Source organism: Megalops cyprinoides, chromosome 24 (assembly GCF_013368585.1).
Source record: "Megalops cyprinoides isolate fMegCyp1 chromosome 24, fMegCyp1.pri, whole genome shotgun sequence".
Classification (NCBI taxonomy): Eukaryota; Metazoa; Chordata; class Actinopteri; order Elopiformes; family Megalopidae; genus Megalops; species Megalops cyprinoides.
The window spans coordinates 18,627,393-18,651,089 of NC_050606.1; the positions used below are offsets into that span (position 1 = coordinate 18,627,393).

At 44.5% G+C, this 23,697-nt stretch overlaps 1 protein-coding gene and 1 non-coding gene across 3 annotated transcripts; one reads left to right on the forward strand and one right to left on the reverse strand.

Annotated features, from left to right (window-relative positions):
* Window positions 1-266: 266 nt before the first annotated feature.
* Window positions 267-340, reverse strand: trnat-agu. Its single transcript has one exon. It is a non-coding gene; the product is annotated as a tRNA-Thr (tRNA).
* A 1,369-nt stretch (window positions 341-1,709) lies between these two features.
* Window positions 1,710-18,771, forward strand: LOC118770990 (E3 ubiquitin-protein ligase MARCHF6-like). Of its 2 annotated transcripts, XM_036518811.1 has the most exons (27): window positions 1,710-2,064; window positions 3,648-3,701; window positions 3,846-3,945; window positions 4,807-4,880; window positions 5,904-6,047; window positions 6,939-7,011; window positions 8,698-8,866; window positions 9,237-9,429; window positions 9,805-9,866; window positions 10,078-10,110; window positions 10,297-10,348; window positions 10,730-10,788; window positions 11,176-11,256; window positions 12,029-12,097; window positions 13,022-13,096; window positions 13,361-13,495; window positions 14,412-14,531; window positions 14,619-14,719; window positions 15,263-15,400; window positions 15,809-16,034; window positions 16,262-16,331; window positions 16,447-16,628; window positions 16,778-16,912; window positions 17,326-17,415; window positions 17,776-17,908; window positions 18,137-18,272; window positions 18,666-18,771. In XM_036518811.1, the coding sequence occupies exons 1-27, from the start codon at window positions 2,046-2,048 to the stop codon at window positions 18,745-18,747; spliced, it is 2,805 nt and encodes a 934-aa protein (XP_036374704.1). In that variant the 5' UTR covers window positions 1,710-2,045; the 3' UTR covers window positions 18,748-18,771. The 2 variants fall into 2 exon arrangements, with proteins under 2 accessions (XP_036374704.1, XP_036374705.1); XM_036518812.1 differs by lacking the exon at window positions 3,648-3,701.
* The last annotated feature ends 4,926 nt before the right edge of the window (window positions 18,772-23,697 follow it).

The window sequence follows — 23,697 nt, forward strand, 5'->3', positions numbered from 1 at the left end:
ATAACAGCCCATGAGTTACTTAGTTAGGAGTTGTGTGTAATTATGCTATGCATACATTCAAAGTATCTACAAAACGATGGAAAGTGTGCAAACTCTGTGTTCTGCAAGTTGAACTCTGTCATTACATTCATTTAACAGTGTAGCTAGAAACATGAACTTTCAAACTTGCTCTTATTACCGTGATTTCACATTTTGCATGTGGCATTGTATTTGTAGTACGAGTGAAACAGTTTCGCGTAAGAAAACATACACACTGGATAGGCAAAAGGCACCGCTGGGATTCGAACCCAGGATCTCCTGTTTACTAGACAGGCGCTTTAACCAACTAAGCCACGGCGCCGATACTTACGCCATAAATCTACCCTTTTTCAATCATGCAGTCTTACTGTATTTTTTTTAAATCTGTACAGTTAAGAAAGGATGGTAGGATTATCTGTGTGTATGACGACGTATTTTTGGCTGTCTGAAGCAGGTGCACAAAACCTTAGGTTAGCTGGCTAACTTAATTACACTTCATAATTGCTTCCGCTCGTAACTGTCGTGGCACGTAGGTAACGTTTAATTTTCTGGTCTCACCCTTGTTGCAGATATAGCTAGCTCACATTTTTGGCACAGCTCATGGTTCAGGTTTGATTTAGGGTGGAATAAACTGATATTTAATCTATTCCCAGAGGTAGTAGTTAGCTAGCTAGCTAGCTATCCAGCTATCCGGAGGAGTACCGAACGGCATACGTAAAGTAAGAAGGCTAACTGTAGCTAATCATGAGTAGCATCGCTAACCTACACTAGGCTCATTATCAGGATAAGAACTACAACTTTATCCAAAAACTGATAAACAGTATATGGCATTCGTGGGTTATAAGCCACATTTAGCCACATGGAGGCCAACATTTTAAAACAAATGTGACTGACTAGACGCCTGGGTCGATGGCAACCTCCGATATTATCGGGCTGGCACATGACCAGGTTGCGAAGTTGGACGTTTATCCCCCATTGTGTGGCGTCACAGATTTTTTACCCAGGTCTCAACCCACCAAAAAGTAACAACCATGAGCCAAAATGAGTCGAATTGATATGCAATGGCCGTATGGTTTTTGTCTCACTCCAGTACTTTATGAGGTATCCAGTCAGTAGTGGTCCTGGGGTGAGCTTCTCTATTTTGACTGCATCATAGCAAGCTAATTGTCTGTAGATGTTTTATTTCTTTGGCGTTTTATTCTCCAAAACTGAGCAAGTGGATGATGTGGAATGTGTGAGGGATACTGATTTTCCCATTGTAACTGATGTCCTTGCTTACCTCCACAACCTTCGCATTGTCAAGAAAGACGTACCAGAAGCTTTTTTAATTAACTAGACTATGTCTTTTCAGACCATGTGAATTTTTCATAAGTAGTGGTTAAATCTCTGACTGAAAATACATAACTGTGTTCTCCTATTAATTCTTCTTTTCCCTTGCCTCGCCAATTAAATATAAAATTCCCCAAATCTATGATTTTGTGATTAAGTTTGCAACGCTGGAGAATGAGGTGGGTAGAAAACGCCCGGCCGCTTTTGATTGACTGAAGGCTGGACCAGTCAAAACCGATCACCTCTCAGTCTATTCTTTTGATTGACAGGGAGCTCACCAGTTAAAACCGAGAATCGTACAGCCAATTCCGTTTGACTTCCGGGAATGTGAACTCACGCCCATTTCAGTCCATCCCATCCAGATAATCTGGGCGAGAGCACCTAGTACTGTTGCGGCAAAGGTCTGGTGTGATACCAGCCCGGTGTTGTGTTGATGGTTAGACTGCACATTTGCTTGCTAGTAAACGAGCTAATGATGAATCGCATCGAATAAATAGATATTGTCCCCCAGGCGCCGGGGCGATCATAGTTAAAACGCAATCAGTGTGACATGCTGAAGAAGTGGTTTTAAACGGATCACCAGTTTAAGAATACATGCGTTTTTTCATGCAGCTGTCTGAACCCTTTTCCACGGTGTACTGATGTGTTGACTGTAGTTAGCCAAGTTAGCTAGCTGCGACGGTGCGTCACCATTCAAGATGGACACCGCGGAGGAAGGTAGTGTAAACGATCCATATTTTATTCAGCAGAAAATACTGCTAGCAAACATTTGACCAGTGCAGAGGCGTGCCGTCTTTCAGTTAGCCAACCTTTGCTAAACTGGGCAGCTAGCCAGCGGCAGCTTCAGTATTGGGGACCAATTCGCATAACGGTAGCGAGTGTACCAGTAGAGTAACTGCAATTCAGGATTCAGTCAAGCTTTCAGTTCTCTTAACTACACAATTTAAGGAACATCGAATGTTATCTTTCCGGTGATGACTATCTAACATTATCTAGTGATGCATAAGATTAGCTAGCAAGGTAGGCTTCCCGTTGACTTGGAAGCTGGACTGATAGATTGATCTAGAATTTCAGTGATCATTAGCAAACGTGTAGATGGGTTATCACTAAGCAGTGTGGTGGGGTTTCGCTACAATACTTAACGTTTGTTAGCAAAATTGTAAATTGTAAAATATACTCAATGTGGTCTCCACCTAGCTTCACTCAACACATTTGGAATGTAAAATTACTAGTTAACGGTAGTTAGCTAACGCTTTTCAGTTTTTTAACACTATTTGAAATTAGTTTCACATGACTAAAATTGTCAGCTGGCTAGCAACGCTAACTAACGTTATCTAGGTTGACGAGGTAAATGAACGAGAAAATCTTGGGGAACCCATTTAACAGATGTTAGATTGCTAGCTAGCTCAGAGTTTCACAGCCCTGGTCCCGGGGACTCCACTTGCGTGCTGGTTTTAATTCATCACAGAACTGATTGTGCTGATTCTTCGTTGACATGTCTGTATTTTGTCTGCTCAATATTCACAGTTTCTGCTAATATAAGTGCACATTTTAGCTCAATATATTTTGTTTAATGGCTCAACCTTGAAAAATTCTGTCCAGCTCAGTTAAACATGATTACGGTACGTGTCCAGCTAGTTGTACTATACTCGAGGAATAAGTCTTAATCAACTCGAATGCTTGATTATATCACTAATTTGAATACATGTAACGTGTCGATGTGTTGGGTCACGTATGTTAGTGTGGGTCGTTAGTCGCTATTTCCCATAAGAGATGGGGTGGCTGCTCGTGTCACGTTACTTTCCCCGCGTTCTGCGTGATAAACAGCGGTATGATATGACATCCTGCCACTCCGCTCGAACACCTGCCAAGGGAAAACATAACACGGTTACTCAGAGTTTCTATTGCATTGTGTTGTCTAACTTTTGTGCTGAATGGAAAAAAAAATCATTTCTTAGTAACTGTTTAGTATGTCAACACACACCCCCACCCCCCATCGGTAATGCACACCCTGCATGCTTGTTATTGGACAGACGGGTATTGTCATATGCTAAAATACTGTTTGCTGGCAACATACCTCATTGAGTTGGGCGCATGTAGTTACACCTGCATTGCGCTTTACTACAGGTGTAGAGGTCTGTCCCATGAAACAACTGGTTTTGTAATCAAGTGGGTCTCCCAGTTTATTTTTAATTGCTTTTTTGCATACTGTTTATTTTGCTGTCATTTCTGGTAATGCTTTGCTTGACTCCTTTCTCCCAAATTTTATTTTGTGTCTTCCTGAATGTTCTTCACAACAGTGGATCCCCCTTTCAGTAACAGCAGGTGCTGTTTTCAGTGCCTGGAAGTCCAAGGTGCGAGACAGGTGTTTTAAGTTTTGCTTGTCTGTGGTGTGCTTGCAGAGCTACACTGTGGAAGCTGTCTTAATCTGGCTATACTTGCTGTTCATGCTCTGTGCTGTAAGGGAGTTGTCTGATTCCTGCCCTTGTCTCTTTCAGCGGATATATGCAGGGTGTGTCGGTCGGAAGGGACCCCAGACAAGCCCCTCTATCACCCCTGTGTCTGCACTGGCAGTATAAAATTCATCCACCAAGAATGGTAAGTTCATGTATGTATGTGTGTGTGTGTGTGTGTGTGTGTGTGGGGTATGGTATATTCCTGTGTATATGTGGAATGTCACTGCCTCTGTGTGGTATCCATTTGCGCTAATTACTCAACTAAAAGGGGAGAGTCAGTGCTGCTTAGTCGAAAACCGCTGAGCCAGTTTCCTCCCTACATGTGTGTAGAGACTGATTTGGCCGGCTTGGAGCAGTGTGGAAACTATGCGCTGTGTTGTGAAGAGGTGTAATGAAGGGTGTGTGCCATGTAAATTGATCTGGTTGGTCTCTGCCCCCGTTTGCACGCTCAGTTTACGGTTCCTCCTAAAATATTAACAGCCCAAATGCTGGGCGGAGAGAAGTACAAAGCGCCCGATGAGAGACTCTGGGGGAAAATCTTGTGTTCTATGCACATTGATAAAGGGTTAATTCTGGGTTCTGATTGGCTGGGGCTTTCTTTTCAGTCATCTGTTCACAAGACGGCGATTCACCTCTCACCTGAGAGGCTGGTGTCAGCGCTGAGTATTGGATTGTTCAGCATGGAATTACATTGTCCTCCCACATAGTGCAAGATGTGCTACTTTCTTTGGTAACAAAACACCCTGGATGGTTTCAGAGGAAAAAAAAAGTGGTAGAAAGCTGTTCCTGCTTTGATTCGTCCAAGTCGCAGACAGACTGCCAAACAGGATTGTGTAGCATGCTATACATGTTTATCTGTCTGTAATACCCCCCCAGGTCCCTTTCCTTGCAAGAGAGCTAAAAATGTAAGACTGTGTTGCCCCCAGGAAGTGAAACGGCTATTTGCTCATTGCTGCGCATGTGGAATCGCACTGTAATCACTTAACCACCTTGTGTTTTGCAGCTTGGTTCAGTGGCTGAAACACAGCAGGAAGGAATACTGCGAATTATGCAAGCATCGATTTGCTTTCACACCAAGTAAGTACAGAAACTCCATCTCATTACACAGCCCTGTGCTCGTAAGCTGTGTGCTGTTGTATACCACAGTAGTGTGGATTTTCATGCTGGCCCCCATGACTGCTTTGAATTCATGCGCCGGCTGTATTTTCGGTGGCGTTTTCCTCCTCCACGCCCCGTTACGTCGCATGGAGACTTTTTGCGACTGTCGCAGTCACATGACTTTTATGCAACATCTCTCGGTCAGCATGTTCTCTCAAAGTAATTTCTCCGGAAAGCATGAAGACTCGCAGTCCTTACATACTGTTCTCAAAGGTCTGCTGGAACCAACTCTGCCGTGTGTGTGATTCAGATGAGAAAAGAATGCAAGCTGCTCTTGCATTTACAGTTGGGAAGCTTCCAATGACTATTAATATTTATTTGCCGAACATTCTTATTCAGAGCCAGTTTCAAGGCTGTCTGAGCTATGGGACTTGGCTGGCTCTCAGAATGAGTGGAACTTTTCTGTATGAATAAAGACAGACATTTAAAACACAAACATCCATTGAATGCTGTCGCTTGGAACTAAGAATCACGTTTTCCTGGGTGGATGTGATTCTTACAGGGGGAGTGCACTGTCCCGCACTCATTGTGCCTAAATGTAACCTGAAAGAGTTGCATAACACACTATTCCTAAGTTTTTCTCAGAGACTGGAGTTGTCAGGCATTTGGTACTAGGCATTAAGATATGTCCAAGTTATGATATGATATGCTAAGATCATAATACTTGGGAGTGTTTTTCCCCTTAGAGTGGAACTAATACATGGAGTAGCATCTTATCGAGATTAACAGTGGAGGCTGAGACCTAGGACTGATTTAAGACCAAGCTTGACAAAGTCCTAGATACACTCTAGACTACAGGCAGAATGACAAGCCTAGCTGGTCTGAATGGCCTGTTCTTAAATGGCATACACCCTGCCTTGTGAGTTTGTCTAAGATATTGCATTGTAGGCATTGTAGGTAATAATTTGAAGCCACATCTCTGTGTCCCTTCCCCCTCTGCAGTTTACTCTCCAGACATGCCTTCTCGGCTCCCGGTCCAGGACATATTCGCAGGTCTGGTGACCAGTATTGGCACGGCCATCCGATACTGGTTCCACTACACGCTGGTGGCCTTTGCCTGGCTGGGAGTGGTACCTCTCACAGCTTGTAAGTACAGCCCAGCTTATTCCGAAAAGCCAGAGCTCTCAAAAGGATAGTTATATACACCTGCGTGCCGTTCCTCACCTTTAACCCGGCAGGAATTCACAGAGAAAAGCAGCTATTCATTTTCAGAATGCGACAAAACCACATAGTACCATTTAAGACTTCACAGCTTTGTAGTCTAGTGAAGTCTCATACAAATCCCAGAATGCATTGCCATCTCTGTATGGATTGAATATCCTTGCCCTGAACGCTCAGGAGCGGGGGCAGACGAACCGTGCTGAAGAGACCACTGACTATTTGATGACAGCATAACATGCCTGAACATCCCTTTAAAAATGTATAAGCCGTCCATCAGAGCCACTTGAACATATTGTAGGGGCACACTGAGTTCCTGAAAATGATTTTAGACTCCCCTGCAGCAGATCAAGTGTCCATTCCCTGTTAATTTGCTGGAGGGGAAATGTAGCATGAGGATCAGACAGAGTAAAAGATGGTAAGCTAGAGAGGTCTGTCCCTCAGTGAAAGTGTTTAGTTGGACTTGCCAAACAGTTACAGCCGAGCCTAAAGAGCCAGCTGCGTTTGTGCTTGGCTTTCATTTTCATTTAGTGCCTGATTCATAGTGGACACTACCAGAAAAACTGTAAATGAATAGACCATCATCCAAGTGAAATGGGGAATGATTAAATGAAGGGGTCGAATTACCACGTGTTTGTTGATAGCTGATTTGTATCCAATTGTAACCACTCGTAGCCAATCAAAAGACCTTTATGTCTGAACTGAGACACTCTGATTGGTTTAAATCAGTGAGACATGATAGGTCCACCCATTTTTGGGTTTCACAAAGCCTTCCTGCTTTATTCTTTTTGTTCATGGTTTTTTTTTTTTTCCTGACAGGTCGCATCTATAAGTGTCTATTTACTGGCTCTGTGAGCTCTCTCCTGACCCTGCCTCTGGATATGCTGTCAACGTAAGCCACACACACACACACACAATCCCACGCGCACACTGCCCCCTCTTCCACAGCCCTCCGGAACTCTTCCCACCCCCAACCACTGTCAGGCAGCTCTTCGGTGCTGCTGTGTTCAGCACCACTCCTGTGACTAGTCAAAATTCGATTCTTTTGCTTAAATAATTAAAAGCGGGAGAGCTGAGTAAAGCTGAATCTGCCTTTTGTAGTGCTCACAGTTTGATTTGACACGCTCTGAAACGCGGAACAGAGAGGGCTCCTGCACGTATCAGCCTGGGACGGGCTGCAGTTCCATGTGACAAAATGCTTTCGCCCTGCAGGGTCCCTGACAGAACTCTACTACTCAGTTGAGCATGAATCATTCATGACAGTTATTTCAACAGCGCTAACAGGTCAGAAAGTACTTGGCGACAGGTTTGTAGCACTTAGCACTTTGGTGGCTTTTACCCAGCTGGATTCCGCAGTGTCAAAAAGGAAGTGTGGGAGTTTGAGAAATAGAAAATAATTTGTCAGGTACGGTAGTCACTAATATGCACTTCAAGTTTTCAAAAAGCGAGGAAACAAAAGCAGGCATTAAACACACAACAGCAGAATGGAGGGAGAGGTAATTGAAAACAAGGCTAAAGTGTGATCGTCTTTGTGATGTCGAACTCCGACATGGTGCACATTTGTGCAAAGCTGCTAAAAACAGCAGATGCAGAGTCTCTTTTGGCAAATCAGTCAACAATGTATGGCATTTGGCTTGCGACAATTTTATTGATCGCATTTGGGAGAAGCAGCAGAAGGCCGACATAACATGCTTCTGCTGTTGTGCTTCAGCCTGCAGCTGCTCGATATTTTTATTTGAACGAGCAGTTACCGGCATCTGATTGTATTAACAGATTGATAACCTTATTATCCAATTATAAAAGCCACTGCAAAGCATTTTTGTTCAAAAAAGTCAATGAATCAAATAGGTATTTCAGGGAGTGTTAGGATAATGAAAGAAAATATATACTGTTGAAACTATGGTATTAAATATTTGATGGCTGGAGCCAAATTTCGAAGCGCAGCTAACTATAAGAGGTCAGTGAATGAACAAAACAATAGACGTGCATCCAACTCATAGAAGAACTAAAAATACTGAGGCATATTCAGCACTGCAGGCTCCTCTGTCAAAATCTTCTCTGCAGCTCTGAAGAAGGGAATGTTTTACTGTCACTCCGAATTGCTTCTCATCATTTCAGATGCTATTTCCTTGTCTTGGTTCATTTTTTTTTTTGCTGAGCATAATAGACTTCATTTGTCAACATGGTTAGAAAAGGGACGTCTTTAAAAATGCTTGAGCTGAAGTATGTTATACCCTGTAGAGATGTAATGGCTGGGGGGGGTAACAGACCTCTGAATGGGTGCAGTAGCTTGTGGTGGACATTACTATTATTAACATTTATTTAACCAGGACCATCTCTTGAGGTTAGGAACATCGTTTTCAAGAGAGACCTGACAAGACAGTTAGCAGGGAAAGGGCATTACAATTTGACGTGTACACAAGCCAGTCTCAATACAGATGGCACACAAAGGCAGAATAGCACAGGAAACACTAGTAACCCCTCAATGCCTTGAAAGCAGGTAAAGGTATCTACAGTATTTTGGTCTAAAAAGATGTTTATAAATTTGACATGGCCTTGTGTGTGCGCTCTGTTGCAGAGAGAACTTGCTAGCGGACTGTTTGCAGGGCTGTTTTGTGGTCACCTGCACCCTGTGTGCGTTCATCAGCCTGGTGTGGCTGCGTGAGCAGATCGTCCACGGTGGCGCCCCCCAGTGGCTCGAGCAGAACCTGCAGCAGCCTCCCAACGCAGCCGCCCAGCCCAATGAGGTAACATATACACGTTCAAAAAACGCCACCCCACCAGCCACTGGAAGGGAAGGTGTCCTGCGGTAACTTAGAGTAACAGATTAAAGCCAAAACTGTATTGCATTTTTCTATTCTTACACAATATATGATGTGAAAGTGTGTTTTTGGGAGAGGGGTAACATTTCACATAAAGGACAATGAGTTGTCGTGGTCAAAGGTCGAAAGCCCCTTCAAATGGCATCTCCTCATGTCAGTCTGATGATGGGAGGCCCAGCTGATCCTAGATCAGAATCTGAATTGTACTGTAAATGGTTGGGGGTTAGGATTCGTGTTGAGCGAGCTGACCTGAGGTCTGTTGAGTGTGACAGTGACACCGCCCCGTCTGTGTCAGGCCCCGGGGGCAGGCAATGAGGCGGGCGAAAACCATCCCGCCCCGGCGCCCGCTGTCCCGCCCCCCGAGGACGTGGCGGCGGCCGACGTCCCTGACGCCCCAGCAGATCCCGTGGAGAATGCGGAGGGGGACAACGAGGAGGAGGACGAGGCTGGAGCTGAGGACGCCGCAGAGGGCAACAATGGAGGGCAAGGTGGTGACAGCCGGGAGGCTCTCCCTAAAACACGCTCTCTCACACACACACACACACACACACACACAAGCAGTAGGACCCATGCACATACTCCCAAGCACACATGCATGTACTGACATGTACTGACATGCAACCACACACACATGCAAACACTTTTTTTTTTTTTTTTTTTTTTGCAAGTATCAGGTTCTACCAGATGAACTGAACACTAGATTCTAGATCAGATTCTACTTTGTGAGCCGTCACGGGTCTAATTCTGGCTCAGAGATTTCTGGGGCCGAGAATCATGAGCAGGGCTTGTTCTGTCCTAGCAGACAGCGGGAAATGTGGCGCCCCCCAGTGGTGGTAATTTGCGCCGCTTTTGCTCCCCTGCAGATGACATGAACTGGAACGCGCTGGAATGGGACCGAGCGGCAGAGGAGCTCACGTGGGAGAGGGTCAGTATTATATTATCTCAATAGCAGAAAGCGATAGCATTGTTATCGTCATTGAGCACCATGGCTCCCAGAACATGGACACGTACTGAGCGATCACGCTAATCCTGGAGCGAAATCTGATACAGTGCCATGCTGCCCTTTCAGACCATTATCTTTTCAGACCATGTGTGGTTCATGGTGAAATTACTGTGTCTTATTCGTTTGTTTGCAGATGCTTGGACTCGATGGCTCCTTGGTGTTCCTGGTGTGTACATTCCTTTGCCGTAGAGAGGATTTCTCGGCCTTGCTCGATGATACACAGTTGCTTAATGCTTACGAGCTTCAATTTCAGCTGGATCTGTGCTGAGACCTTTATAAAAATATACTGTTGGTTTATCTCTCGGTTTATGTGAAAAATCCCTTTTTTAAAAATTATTTTTTTCTCTGGCAGGAGCATGTTTTCTGGGTAGTCTCACTGAATACACTCTTCATTCTGGTGTTTGGTACGTAAGGATTTCATTCCTGCTTAAAAACCAGCATGGTTGCCACCAGAAGACAAAACCAAAGGAAAGCGTTTGGTCAGACATACCAAGCACCGATAAACTAGCCATTGAGCTAGTTGATCCTTGGTGTGTACAACCAAATGGTTTTCCTGAGGTTCATTTACAAAGTCTTATTGATGTTGCTGGTACAGAGTTTTGGGTTCTAAATCTATAATTTTGAGTTGTAATTAAATGAGAAATAGTAGTTAATAATAAGGAAAGTGCATGTATTGTTTTGAGAGAGCAGTCCTGGCTAAAGTTAAGTGGGACAGTTAAGTACAGCTTCACACTGATTGTGCTTCCCAGACCGATGACTAATTGGTGTTTGTTGTTTTGTAACAGCTTTCTGTCCTTATCATATCGGACATTTCTCTGTTGTGGGACTTGGCCTTGAAGAGTATGTAAGTACTGGCACACATTGCTCATTCATTGTGTGTGTGTGTGTGTGTGTGTGTGTGTGTGTGTGTGTGTGTGTGTGTGTGTGCGTGTGTGTGTGTGTGTGTGTGGGGGGGGGGGAGGGGGTGGAAAAAAATTCCAGGGCAGTGGAGGAGTATGATTTGCTCTAACAAATCATCCTTCACCCTGGTCTCAGTGAGTCAAATTGGGGTGCATGGTTTCCATAGTAATCTGATCTGTCAGGGCTGCAATGATGTGGGATGTGCTTTCCTGCTGTGGCCTCGGCCCACTCAGATCCATGCTGAGGCATGTGTCTGAGCGGACATGTCTATATATGTATTTAAATTTTGCAAAGAAGCAATCTTTTCTTGTATGATGCGTTTCTTTTGTAGGTCCAGGCCTCGCACTTTGAGGGCCTGATCACGACCATCGTGGGCTACATCCTCCTAGCCGTCACTCTGATAGTGTGTCATGTATCCTTACGTGCCTCGGCTTCCTACGCTCATCATGTCGGCTAACATCCTACTGAGACACAGTCTAGACCTGCGCGTGTCACCTTCAGTGTTAGTAACACTCCATTCTTTCCACTATAAACAGATGTTAAAGTGTGCCTGTTAGCTGCATCTGATGTGCGGTAATCACACAGTAATTGCTGAATGTTGCCAGGAGACAGCACTTCAGAAAGAGAAACATGATGTAGGTTGTGTCGGAGGACACATCGAAACATAGAAAAATGGTAATTGCATTTCTCTAAATTTCATCCAGCACTAATCTGATTGGTTGATTAAGGTGTAGTATGTTTATCTGCAGGCTGACTGTACTTCTTTCTCTCACAGACTTTGTGCATGAACATGTGTCATGCACAACAGCCTTTAATTGGTTTACACATTTAACAGGAATTAGGGGAAAAAAAAGATATCAATATGAGTCTTCATTATAGTGATGAAATGGTTTTTATAGCACACCTAGGCAAGTTCTCTGAGAAAATGGTTTGTGATATTTCGGTTCTCATTGGAATATGAAATTTTAATGTTTTGTGGAAAAGCCGAAAGGCATTTGGAAAGCAGCCCCAAGGAAGCTGGGTAATTGTATGAAGTAACAACCCTTGCTGGCTATATTTCTGAGCACATGGTACATTCAGCTAATTGCTTCTGCTAGGCTTTATGTTCCCGTAGAGCCGCCCCAGGCAGTGCGTAGTTAGCCATGTTAATGTGCACCACAGTGTTCCTTAATGATGCCACCCAGGGTCTGGCTGCTCTGCTCAGGTTCCAGAGGTCCCGGCGGTTGTTAGGAGTTTGCTACATTGTGGTAAAGGTAAAACATTTTGTTAAAAATGCTTCAAATCCATCTTTATCCATGGATCTTTAGCTGCTCAGTGTGGACATCACATCAGTTCAGTGAGTGGCACCAACACCTTGTGGTTTTGTTATGTTTCCACAGTTCTAATCCATGATCACAGAAAAAACATTGTAATGACTGTTTTCAGTTTTTACCATGATTTTATGGGGTCAGGAATATGAAGTACTGATGAAAGATGTTAAATTTTAAATATGCCCTTTTTGCTTTGCTTTATTTATATTTGTACAGTATTTCATACTCAGTGTAAAGATGTCTGTGGCATTCAACCAGTACAGGAAAATGGTAAAAATAACGTTTTACGGGACTAAAATACAGTTTGTGTACAGATGTGCCCATTTCAAAAAGGAAGCCACAGTAAGAATGAGAATCTGTCAGCCTTGGGCGTAAAGATTGCACACAGCTGCGTTGCCAGTCGTTGCGAGCGTATCTGCAAAGCATATCCGCCTGGCAGCAGTTTAGAACAGGGTCAGCTGACACCAAGCTAACCAGTCAGTTGATGGGAACAGGGCAGGGGCGGGGAAAACGGAAGCAGCCAAACACGGCATTGAATGAACATTCGGGTAACGCGTAACCACTCACCTGGACAGCCACTGGATAATTTACAGCGCGAACAAACAATTTCAGATTGAGATCCTTTTAGAACTCTAGGTTCAATGAGATCTTCAGTAGATGACAAACATTCTGGATGCGTGTAACTCTTATCAGTTTTCCCAGAGGGGGAAACCCAGTTCCTGTTTATATATGAGGTATATATGGGTAATAGTGTATATATATATAGATATATATTATTACCCATTTATCCTAATTCAGTGCAATGCAGAACTGATAGCTGTGGCTGGTTTTTATAAAGAAGTAAGTTTATCCCAATTGACGGCTCAGGTTTCCCTGCTGGTGGTTGTGGAGATTGGAGTCTTCCCCCTCATTTGTGGCTGGTGGCTCGACATTTGCTCCCTGGTAAGTCACTTGTGTTTGAATCTGAATTACAGCGGTTAGAGTGGGCGGTGTATGGTATATTAAACACGGAATAAATCAATACGCTTCAGACCCGATTAATCGCACCGAGACGGAATGAGCACGGACAGAGATCTGCCGAGACTGTCGGGAGAAAACGCCCGAAATATCAGACCATACCAGCTGTTCGAAATGCACGCATTCTAAGATGTTCCACCATCTTTAAGAGGATAGTATTTAAGATGAAGGTATATTGTTTGTTTGTAGGAGATGTTTGATGCCTCTCTGAAGGACAGAGAGGTGAGCTTCCAGTCCGCTCCAGGCACTACCATGTTCCTGCACTGGCTCGTGGGAATGGTCTACGTCTTCTACTTCGCCTCTTTCATTCTCCTGCTGCGAGAGGTAGGATACTGGAACCATGCCTCATGTCACCTAACATAGTGTATCTGGTCTGATTGGTACTCTGTGGCTTCCCTTCAGTCTGCCTGGATTATATCAAGTGACCTAATTAGTCAATCTGAGTTAAAAATTGTTTCAGTGTGTATATTGCCGCTTTACTTCGCTGACAACTTAATTATTGCGGTGGTTGCTAAAATTAATGAAGAAATGTTGCATAGAATCTGTATGAAGTCGTTCTCACAGTTTGTACTCAGAAATGCTTGATGTTTATTTTACACTGCAATATATTTCTCTGCAAAAGTGATGCCTAGTTTACCCTTTTCATTTGAATGTATTTTAATTTTATATTCAATTTTAAATATTTAGAGGAGCTTGTAAATTATTTTCTTACGCATCCTAGAACATTTGATTCAATTATTAATAGAATGTGAAACCCTGGGAAAAGGACCTTGGACATTGCAAAGGCCATCCTGCATGACTTTAGGCTTGTCTTATACATGGCTGGTACAAAAATCTCCCAGGGCTTAATTTTTAAGGGGAACCTTAAGTGCCTGTCAAATGTCTGGTCAGAGTCAAGGACAAAAACATGTCAGACAAAGGCCTCTATTCAATCAGACTGCAGTGTGGTTTGACCTTAGCTGTGTGAACCTATTAAATGGAGTGTTACTGTAACATTTCTCAGACAGAACGTTGAGTTCACCAGTCAGTGAAAGTAACAAATTGCTATGTAAGAAGTGAAAATGTATATCTTACTCAGATTTGACTCTCAATACTAAAGGCCAGTGTTCTGCCACACTCTTGCAGGTTTTTGTTAACGTTAACAAAGTGATATGTATATATTAATGTTAAAGTGTATCTTAATACGCAGCAGCTGAGAGTCTGAAAGACAGTTGTTGTGATGTGTTTATCCATATTGCAGGTTCTCAGGCCCGGTGTCCTCTGGTTTCTAAGAAACCTGAACGATCCTGATTTTAACCCGGTCCAAGAAATGATCCATCTGCCCATATACAGGCATCTGAGACGATTCATTTTATCGGTGGTACGTGAAAATTCTCATTTCTTGTCTCATGCACAAAACTGCACCAGATGACAATGCTGAGATTACCTTTATCTTGTCCTGTTACAGGTGGTATTTGGATCGATAGTCCTTTTGATGCTGTGGCTTCCCATTAGAATAATAAAGCAAGTCTTACCCAGCTTTCTTCCTTACAATGTCATGCTGTACAGGTAAATTCATTCACCTTTCATTAATTTTTTCATGTCTTTATTAGTTTGAAACCTGCTTGTACCAAAAAAATACTAATTTATATATAAGGCAGAATACTTCTCCTTTCTACTAGCTCTAGCAGTATACTGTGATTCCAGCTGTGAAGATGACTGTTTCTTTTTGCAGTGTTTTATGCTGTTTAATTGCTTTAAAATCCTTCTGTGAAACATTTCCAAATGTGCATACGCATGTGATAAATATTTATTATGTGAATTTTGGCCCTGGATTACCACTAGTCCCTACTTTGGAACACAAATGTTGAATTTATTTGTTGTTTGAAAGCATAAAAATGTGTTTTAATAATGCATTAAATGTTTGACTGGATGATTTAAATAGGTGGTTATCATTATCATTGTCACCTTCGTGGCCACTTTTATAAAGCAGCCATATCTGAAAAGGGTTGACCATTTGGACCATCAAAGGGGTGTGACCATTTGGTGATAAGTCATGCAAATAGGACTGTTTGCTGATTGGCTGCTGCTGTGTGCTCCGCCCCCCCTTAGCGACGCCCCGGTCAGCGAGCTGTCCCTGGAGCTGCTGCTGCTGCAGGTGGTCCTGCCGGCACTGCTGGAGCAGGGACACACACGGCAGTGGCTGAAGGGACTGGTGAGGGCGTGGACTGTAACTGCAGGCTACCTGCTGTGAGTAACCTGCCCGATGCACTTTCTATTGCTTCACATGCATCTTTGTGTCCATTATATGTCTCTCTCCATGACAGCCTTCCAGTCACTCTGGATACATTACGTTACATTATTGACATTTAGCAGACACTTATCCAGAGCCACTTACATAGGTTAGAATTCTTACATGTTATCTATTTATACAACTGGATATATGCTGAGGCAATTGTGGGTTACATACCTTGCCCAAGGGTACAGCAGCCGTGCCCCAGCAGGGAACTGAATGGATAATAGTCCCTACCATTTTAAATAATAATAATCCCCTACTAACATAGATTAAGAGGCCTAAATTCTGCTGTGACTGAGAACTAGGCGGTGATCCTCGCTTTCGCAGCACCCTAATCCAGATCTCTTTCCTCCCACAAACAGAGATCTGCACTCCTACCTGCTGGGAGACCAGGAGGAGGCGGACAACAACGGCAATCAGCCGGCCAACAACAACAACGCGCAGGCCCGCAACAACAACAACAACGCGGCCCCGGCCCCGGCCCCGGCGGCGGCGGAGGGGCTGCATGCCGCCCACCAGGCCATCCTGCAGCAGGCCGGCCCCGTGGGCTTCCAGCCCTACCACCGGCCCCTACGGTTCCCGCTGAGGGTGAGGGGCCTGTCTCACCGGCGCTCCTGGCTGGCTCGCCACAGCACCCAGCTTCATCAAATACAAGCAGTTTAGATCCTCTCTAGGCATAGTGGATTTGTCATAACGGTGTGAAGGGGTTGTACTCAACATCGTGAGACAATAACTATTTATTATTCATGATGGGTTGTGTGTTTAAAATTTTTGTGCTTGACTTCATTGCATTCTTTTTGTTTTTTTTTTTGTAGATTGTGTTGCTGATTGTGTTCATGTGTGTTACCCTGCTGTTGGCTAGCCTGATGTGCCTGACGCTACCAGGTGAGTCCAGGAGATGTTTTCCTACACACTGACCCCAGCACAGTGAACATCCACCCATTGGTCCCTCCCCTCCCCTGGTCATGGGTCTGACTCCTGCCCCCTTGGTTTTGGGCAGTGTTCGCCGGCCGGTGGTTGATGTCCTTCTGGACGGGCAGCGCCAAGATCCACGAGCTGTACACCGCGGCGTGCGGCCTGTACGTGTGCTGGCTGTCCATCCGCGCCATCACCGTGCTGCTGGCCTGGATGCCCCAGGGCCGCAGGGTCATCCTCCTCAAGGTCCAGGAGTGGACGCTCATGGTAATGCACCACCAAGACCATTTCCTGCAAGCACTGTAGGCTAGTAGTGAGGTAGTAAGTTCTTTAGGTAGTTAGTTATCTATGGAAAATAAAATATCTTGGGCACATTTATCCTATGAGTCATGCTTTGGGTGACCTTGTTCTTGCAGATCATAAAGACGCTGATTGTGGCTCTGTTGCTGGCTGGAGTCATCCCTCTCCTACTGGGCCTGCTGTTTGATTTGGTCATTGTGGCTCCGCTGAGGGTCCCCCTGGACCAGACGCCCCTCTTTTACCCCTGGCAGGTGTGTGCGGACAACTCCACGCCACCCCACCCTCCCAGTCACAAGGTCACGCAGCCACTGAGCCAGTGGAACAAGCTCAATCTCAGACAAACTCACATTCACACATTCAAACCCCCCCACTCGCTCATTTCAATACACGCTCACTCATTCACTCACTCTGACAAGCACTCACTCATTCATTCAAATCCTTAATACCTAACAAATTAGTCATATACTCACACATGCGTGTACATACATACATGGACACATGTACATGTGCTTACAAACTCAGACCCCTTATACACACACTCTGAGTGGAGCATACACAACATCAGTGACTCCTATATATGAACCAGTCACAGCGGTTTTGATTGTGCTGAAGTTTTTTTCAGTGAGAGATGTGATTGGCTGTGCTGTGTCTCTTCATCCCTTAGGACTGGGCTTTGGGAGTTCTCCACGCTAAAATCATCGCCGCCATCACCCTCATGGGACCGCAGTGGTGGCTGAAGACGGTGATCGAGCAGGTGTGTTTACGTCTCACTGTCTACTTGGAATGCAGCCAGGCCCATACGAAAGCATATCGGATAAAGACAGCCAGATTATTTCATTATCCGATACGCAGTAATATGCAGTCGACTGTCTCTGCTTATTCCATTATGTTGCGTAACATACAGTTGGTTCGGGTTTGATCCCGCTGGATTAATCTGTGCACATAACATCAAAGTGTTAAATGTAAGCTGTTTGCAGGATCTGACTGTACTTTTCAGAGCGGTAGAGTATAAGGACCATGTTCTCAGTCTGCTCGGGGACATCGTGGCTGTTGTCGGTGGCTTTGTGGGGAGGCGGCGTTTCTTTACCCTGTGCCCCCCCCCTCTCTCTCCCAGGTGTACGCCAACGGGATCCGCAACATCGACCTGCATTTCATAATCCGCAAGCTGGCCGCCCCCGTGATGGGCGTGCTGCTGCTGTCCCTCTCTGTGCCCTACAGCATCGCCGCGGGGATCATCCCCATCGTCGGTGAGCGTGCGTGTGAGCACCCGTGTGTGTGAGTGTGCATGTGTGATTGTGTATATAAATAATGTGTTTGCCTGAGTGCGTATGTATGAGTGTGTGTTTGAGCGTATATGTGAGTATGCATGTCTGTGTTTGAGTGTGTATGTATATACCTGCGTGTGTATGTGTGTGTATGGCGTAAGAGGGAATCGGCCTGTGGGGGTCTTGCGTCACGCTGCCGTCTCTCCACAGGCGTTACCATGGAGATGCAGATCCTGGTGCAGCGCCGCATCTATCCGTTCCTCCTGATGGTGGTGGTGCTCATGGGAATCCTCTCCTTCCAAGTGCGGCAGTTCAAGCGCCTCTATGAGCACATCAAGAACGACAAGTGAGCGCCCGCCTCTGCGTCCGAGGCCCGTCCCTCAGCTGCATCGCAGACACTCCGCACACTGCATGTCTGTCCCAGTCTGTCACAGTTCAGCTGTGTATTTACACACTGCTGTCTTTTGGCTACTTCTATATGTATGAATTTTTTATGGGTTACTGAATGATCTGAGCGTAATGTTAAAATGTTTGCAACATAGTGCAATAGTAGCAATACAGTATAAAATTGTAATGTTGCTGAGTTTGTTCTTACTTATGTCATACATGATTTGTAGTTAGAGTGAAAGCACTAAATGACTGACTTTGCGGTGTGCGTTGATACTTTGGCTACCTGGAATGATTTAAGCGCACAATACGCAAGACTGGCACGTACTCAAAGCTCTCTCTCTTCGTCCAGGTACCTCGTTGGCCAGAGACTCGTGAACTATGAACGCAAGGCGGGCAAATCCAGCTCCGCCTCCTCTGCCAGCTCCCCTTGAGCGTAGACACCGCCCGTTTCACCCCCCCCCCCCCCCCCCCCTCCACCACGGCTCACCCCGGTGTCTTCTGTCTGTACCCCGCTTTTAAGCACCGCCCGGCAACTGTACAGGTGTAAATAGACAAAAAAAGACACTTAAAGAAAACACAAATTAAGAGAATGTGCATTGTATATCTTTAAAGAAAAAATGTATATTAATTTATTAAATCTAGTCACTTTATCTGGTGGAGTTGTGTTGTTCAATGTCTGTGAGTCAGAGGAGGTGTGGTCTACAGATTGCCAGTGACACTGAGTGGGCAGTGACCTCAAGGGTCAGAGGTCAGTGTTGAAGGGAAGCAGGGTGGCTTTTGTTTTTTTCTTCAAGGGGTGATACTGAAATCTACAGATACAGCCCATCAGTGGGGCTTCAGGGATATGAAACCTGTGGTTTCTTATCATTTACGAATGCTTTCAGCAGCATTCATATTGTCATAACTCAGAGTAACCACAAAACACTAATGTAAAAATAAAATGCATCTTTCTATTTTAGCTTCAACTGACATTGACAATGTAGCCATAGGTAAAAAGCATGTGACTTCTTCCTTACAAGGCCTTGTACCAATAATTTTGTTACCAGGTGGCTGCAATATTTTTACAGCACTGATTCTGCAGGAAGCAAGAATAAAGCTTAAGAACAAAGGAGGATAAACTTCAAAACTAAACTGTATTTCATTTTTCCTCTTAATGGATGGTTCTTATAGATGGCTATTGCAGCATTAAGCAAGATTGCTCTGTCTGCATATTAACTGGACCCCTTTCATCAGAATATAGATAAATCCAAAAATATGCTCTAACAAAATATGCTCTAATTGAGTGTAAATTAGGAAAGCAGGTGAAGTACTATTTTGTTTCAGTATAGCAATCATGAACAGGAGTTAAATCTATATCTGAGATGACAAAAGGTAGATGCCTGGCTTTGGCAGAAGGTAACAACTTCACACAGTCAGCGATCTGAGTGTAAAATGCATAGATATGTTGTAGACTGAGGCGGAAAGTTCCGAAAGATCGTCGCTGAGGTTTTGCGACTGTGGTGTTTTCTCAAAAGCCATCTTGAAGCAGTTCCAAATCGGTTTAATGACGGGACGCTGCGCTTGATCACACGACACCAGCCTCCACACCATGGCGGAGTTTGGAGAGTTCCGAGTGCGCTGCCTTCTGTCGGTCGCTTGACGGGCAAGCAACGGAAACGGCGGAGATGCAGCGAGACAGGAGAGAGGGTGTCGACCGCAGCTGTGAAAATCAACTTAATGAGCAGAATGACAGCTAACATGGCAGTTGCGAGGAGCTCATTTGGGAAATGAATCAATTTTTGCTCATTTGAAGATATCCCTTTGAAGATTAGGTTCAACACCGTGACATGAGTTCAGGTAAGGTATGTTAATCTGAGTTCGAGCGGTTGTTTTTTGATCTTCGGAAAGGAAAATGTAAATTACTTCACACAAGATCAAAGTAATACCTATCAGTGCTTTAGGAAAAAATATATATCTCTCTTTTGAAGTACATTGTTTCGTTCACGAGTCTGTAAAATGATCACATTTTGTCAAGCACAATACCAGAAACATGGTGCTAGGGGAGGACTTCCCTTAACAGCCGGTGGCAGTTTTCATTTCTGAGCTCTGGACGTCTCGTGTTTGTGAATGAGTTGCAGTTCCTTTCCTCTCCACACGGGGGGAGCATAGAGCTTCGTATGAGGCAGAATCCTCGGCCAACCCGCAGACAGCAGCGTATTACATGACACGAGGTTTATACTGGCAGCTCGGGAAACTGGAGCTACAAAATGTACACAAAAGGTTTCACATTCAAGACTGTATATGAATTGGTGGATATGTGTGATACTGCAAAAAATTTGATCAGCCTGGGGTGAGATACAAGCTGTTTTATTGGCTATTCCACCTACAGTCTATTTTAATAGGATTTTCTGAAGCCGCTATGTCAGATATGATTTATTTTCCTGAGTTCTTTAATTAAAGTGATCATTTGGAAAGGAAACCATCTCACCTGCTGTTCCAGGTTGAGTCAGCTGCAATTTGAAACCTGCGGCTCTGCTTCACCTCCCCTGCAGGCTGAAATTGCTTATTCCTGCTTTAAAATGCTGTAGGTTTCAGTGTGATTCGTCGGTGTCCTGGAGCACACTGACAGCTGTGCCCTTTGCTCGGGTCTTCTCAGAAGGTGGTAAGAACTAGAGCCCATACTATCTTTTCACAGATAGCATCGGCCCATAGTGGCGTTATATTAAACCATCGATCCCTTCACCACTACAAACGGATATGGACCTCTTCTCAATTTCTACATAACATTCTCTGACTTGGAAATGTGAAATTATTTTGATTCTGTGCATAAATGACGGAAGAAAAGAATTTCCCCCATTGATTTCAGATGTAAGTCCCCATGCGTGGATCATATTGAATGTTAAAAAACACATCTGTTCTGAAGAGAGATTCCTGATAAACGTCATATGAAGTTGGTGTTTAACTGAATCATGATGTTGCGTTTGCCTCACTGCGTTCAGGACCTTCTTCTTTTCTCTTCCTCATTTCCTAGAAACATTTCAGTCTAGCCTAATCAAGGAGAAGACGCAAAGTTGTGTTCCTCGAGCAACTGAATGCACCCATAGTTCCACTGTGTCCAGATGCTCGAACCCTCCACTCTGCAGTGGCCATCGTTATGAACACGCCCAATGCCTTTGATTTATATCTCTATTGCCGCTGAGATAGAGCACATCCCGCTTAATAAAAACCATTTTCATATTGCAGATCGATGTGGAATTATGAAAAATAGCATTGCTATGCACTCAGATATGTTTATACTTGTTGTAAAATACTGGAAGACAGTTAGCTATGATAGCATTACCGGCTTTGTCTCCTGTTCTCTACAGCCACGTAGGCCAGGGAACTCCACACTGGTGTTAGTAGCCTACTGGTCTTTTTGATATGACAAAATTCTTAATATGAACATCCAGCACAAAGGTTAGAAATGGAATATAATGCGGGTGGGAACCCCTTATTTGTATTAGCTGGATGTTAATCATGTGTTATCGCGATTAATCATTTTTAGCCCCTATTTCAAGCTCATAAGCCTACACTGCATTACATTGTGCTCAATAGCAGCAGACTGCAAGCTCCAGATATAAGACAACAACGAGTCTTTGTTTCACGACTACCCTAAATGCCCTTGATTGGTTTCGGTCATTAACAAGTGCGGATAAGATCGCGCGTCGCTGGAGAGAGACCTGGCGATTTTCAGATTTTCAGGCCTCGGGGAAAAGGGGTTTGTACATCTGAGTCAAGGATTTCTTACGATTTTTTTCCTTGTCAGTTATCAGTGGTGCCCTTCGACAGAAGGACAAATTGTTTGTTTGTTCGGGTTGCGAACACGTACTTTAATCCAGACCAGTTTCATAAGAATGACCAGCTTGTCGAGCAGTCGGTACGGAAGAGGAAATAAGGTCAGGGGATTTTAATTTTCCTGGCCGTGAGGCTGCAGATCTGTGCAGAGGTTAGCCAAGAAATGCTGCCACTCTCATACTCCTTTTCCACTGTAGCTGGAACCAGTCTGCCAGTTTTCTACTGTAAGGCTGGACCTAGTTTAGCTGATTATGTCCCTTTTCCACTGTAGAGCTGGAACCAGACTAGTTCATTTCTCATTTTCCACTGACAGACTTGAACCAGATTCACTCATCATACCCATTTGCACTAGAAAGCTTCCTGCTGAAAAGAGATCATGCAAGTTTGTAAAGTGGCCTTGGCTCTTTGAAAGAAAAAAAATCTATTGTTTTGTAGCTAGGCAGAAACTCTCATACCAGGTTTGGGCAGGACTGATTAAGGTGACAGGAAGGGCAATCTGTTAGCTTCCTCTTGGAAAGTCTCATCCCTGTGCATGTAGCAGGGAATAATACTGGCCCCTGCTGGTTGTATTGTCCTGCCAGACGACCAGATCTATTTTTATGCCCATAACCATCTCTGCTATTAAAGGGATACTCTGCAGGTTATCAGTATTTCCTGCTCCTGATACACAGGAATAGCATGTTTTGAGAGAGGAGGGCGGAGTGTCAGAGAGCAAAGCTTATCAACTGCGGATTGAACCTGCTAAAGCAGGTCAGCAGCAAAGGCCACGGGTGGTTCGTCTTGTTCCCTAACAGCTTAGCGAAAGTGCGGGTATTTATATTTTCTACCCCTTTTCTCTGAGAATCTCATGAATAAGGAATTAATCTGGCAGAGCGACGCACCTCTTCGCGACTCCTCAAATACAGACTTGCTTTGACTTTCCATCACCTCACGCCCAGAGAGGGGATAAAGCAAGTCCCTGCTTAATCTACCCTGAGGCCACCGAGTTCAATCTCTCAGTCAGAGGACTTATCTCCTGTATTTCCACATCATTCTATACAAATCATAGCTACTCCCCTGTCACTTAAAGGGCACCTTCAGTAGTAGCCCGCCCAGCTGACAAATAAATTGTGTAGGACACATATACATGACATTAGCAAGATGCTAATGCAGCAATGCTCTCAGAGGCAGAAAGACCAGCTGTGACCTTTGAAAATAATCATTCGGCTTGCGCACTGAGGTGAAGCCAGTCGGTGTGAATCTTAGGGTTTGAGTGAAGGTTTCTAGGAAAGTAACTCTGCAGCTGTGTGACTGTTGGTCTGCAGCCCCCCTCATCAGAACTCTGTCCCCCATCAACACGACTCCATTTACTGATGGGCCTGCTGCGTAAAGTGCTGTTCACTGAGTTGTCACTTCACAGAGGGAGAGAGACCTGTGGTCACAACAGTCTGTCATCTTTAGAGGGTGAGAAGCCTCCCCATGTAGGCTTTATAAGATGTCAGAAGAACAGAAGATTCAAGAGTGCCCTTTAAAATCAGGGGTCAGGACAGCAGAACTACTGGCCATCTTCCGATGTAGACTGCACCTTG

Coding starts and splice junctions, on each gene's coding strand:
- LOC118770990 (XM_036518811.1), top strand. Junction 3,702..3,845: donor TCAGTGCCTGGAAGTCCAAG/GTGCGAGACAGG, acceptor TGTCTCTTTCAG/CGGATATATGCAGGGTGTGT. Junction 16,913..17,325: donor CCCTCTTTTACCCCTGGCAG/GTGTGTGCGGAC, acceptor TTCATCCCTTAG/GACTGGGCTTTGGGAGTTCT.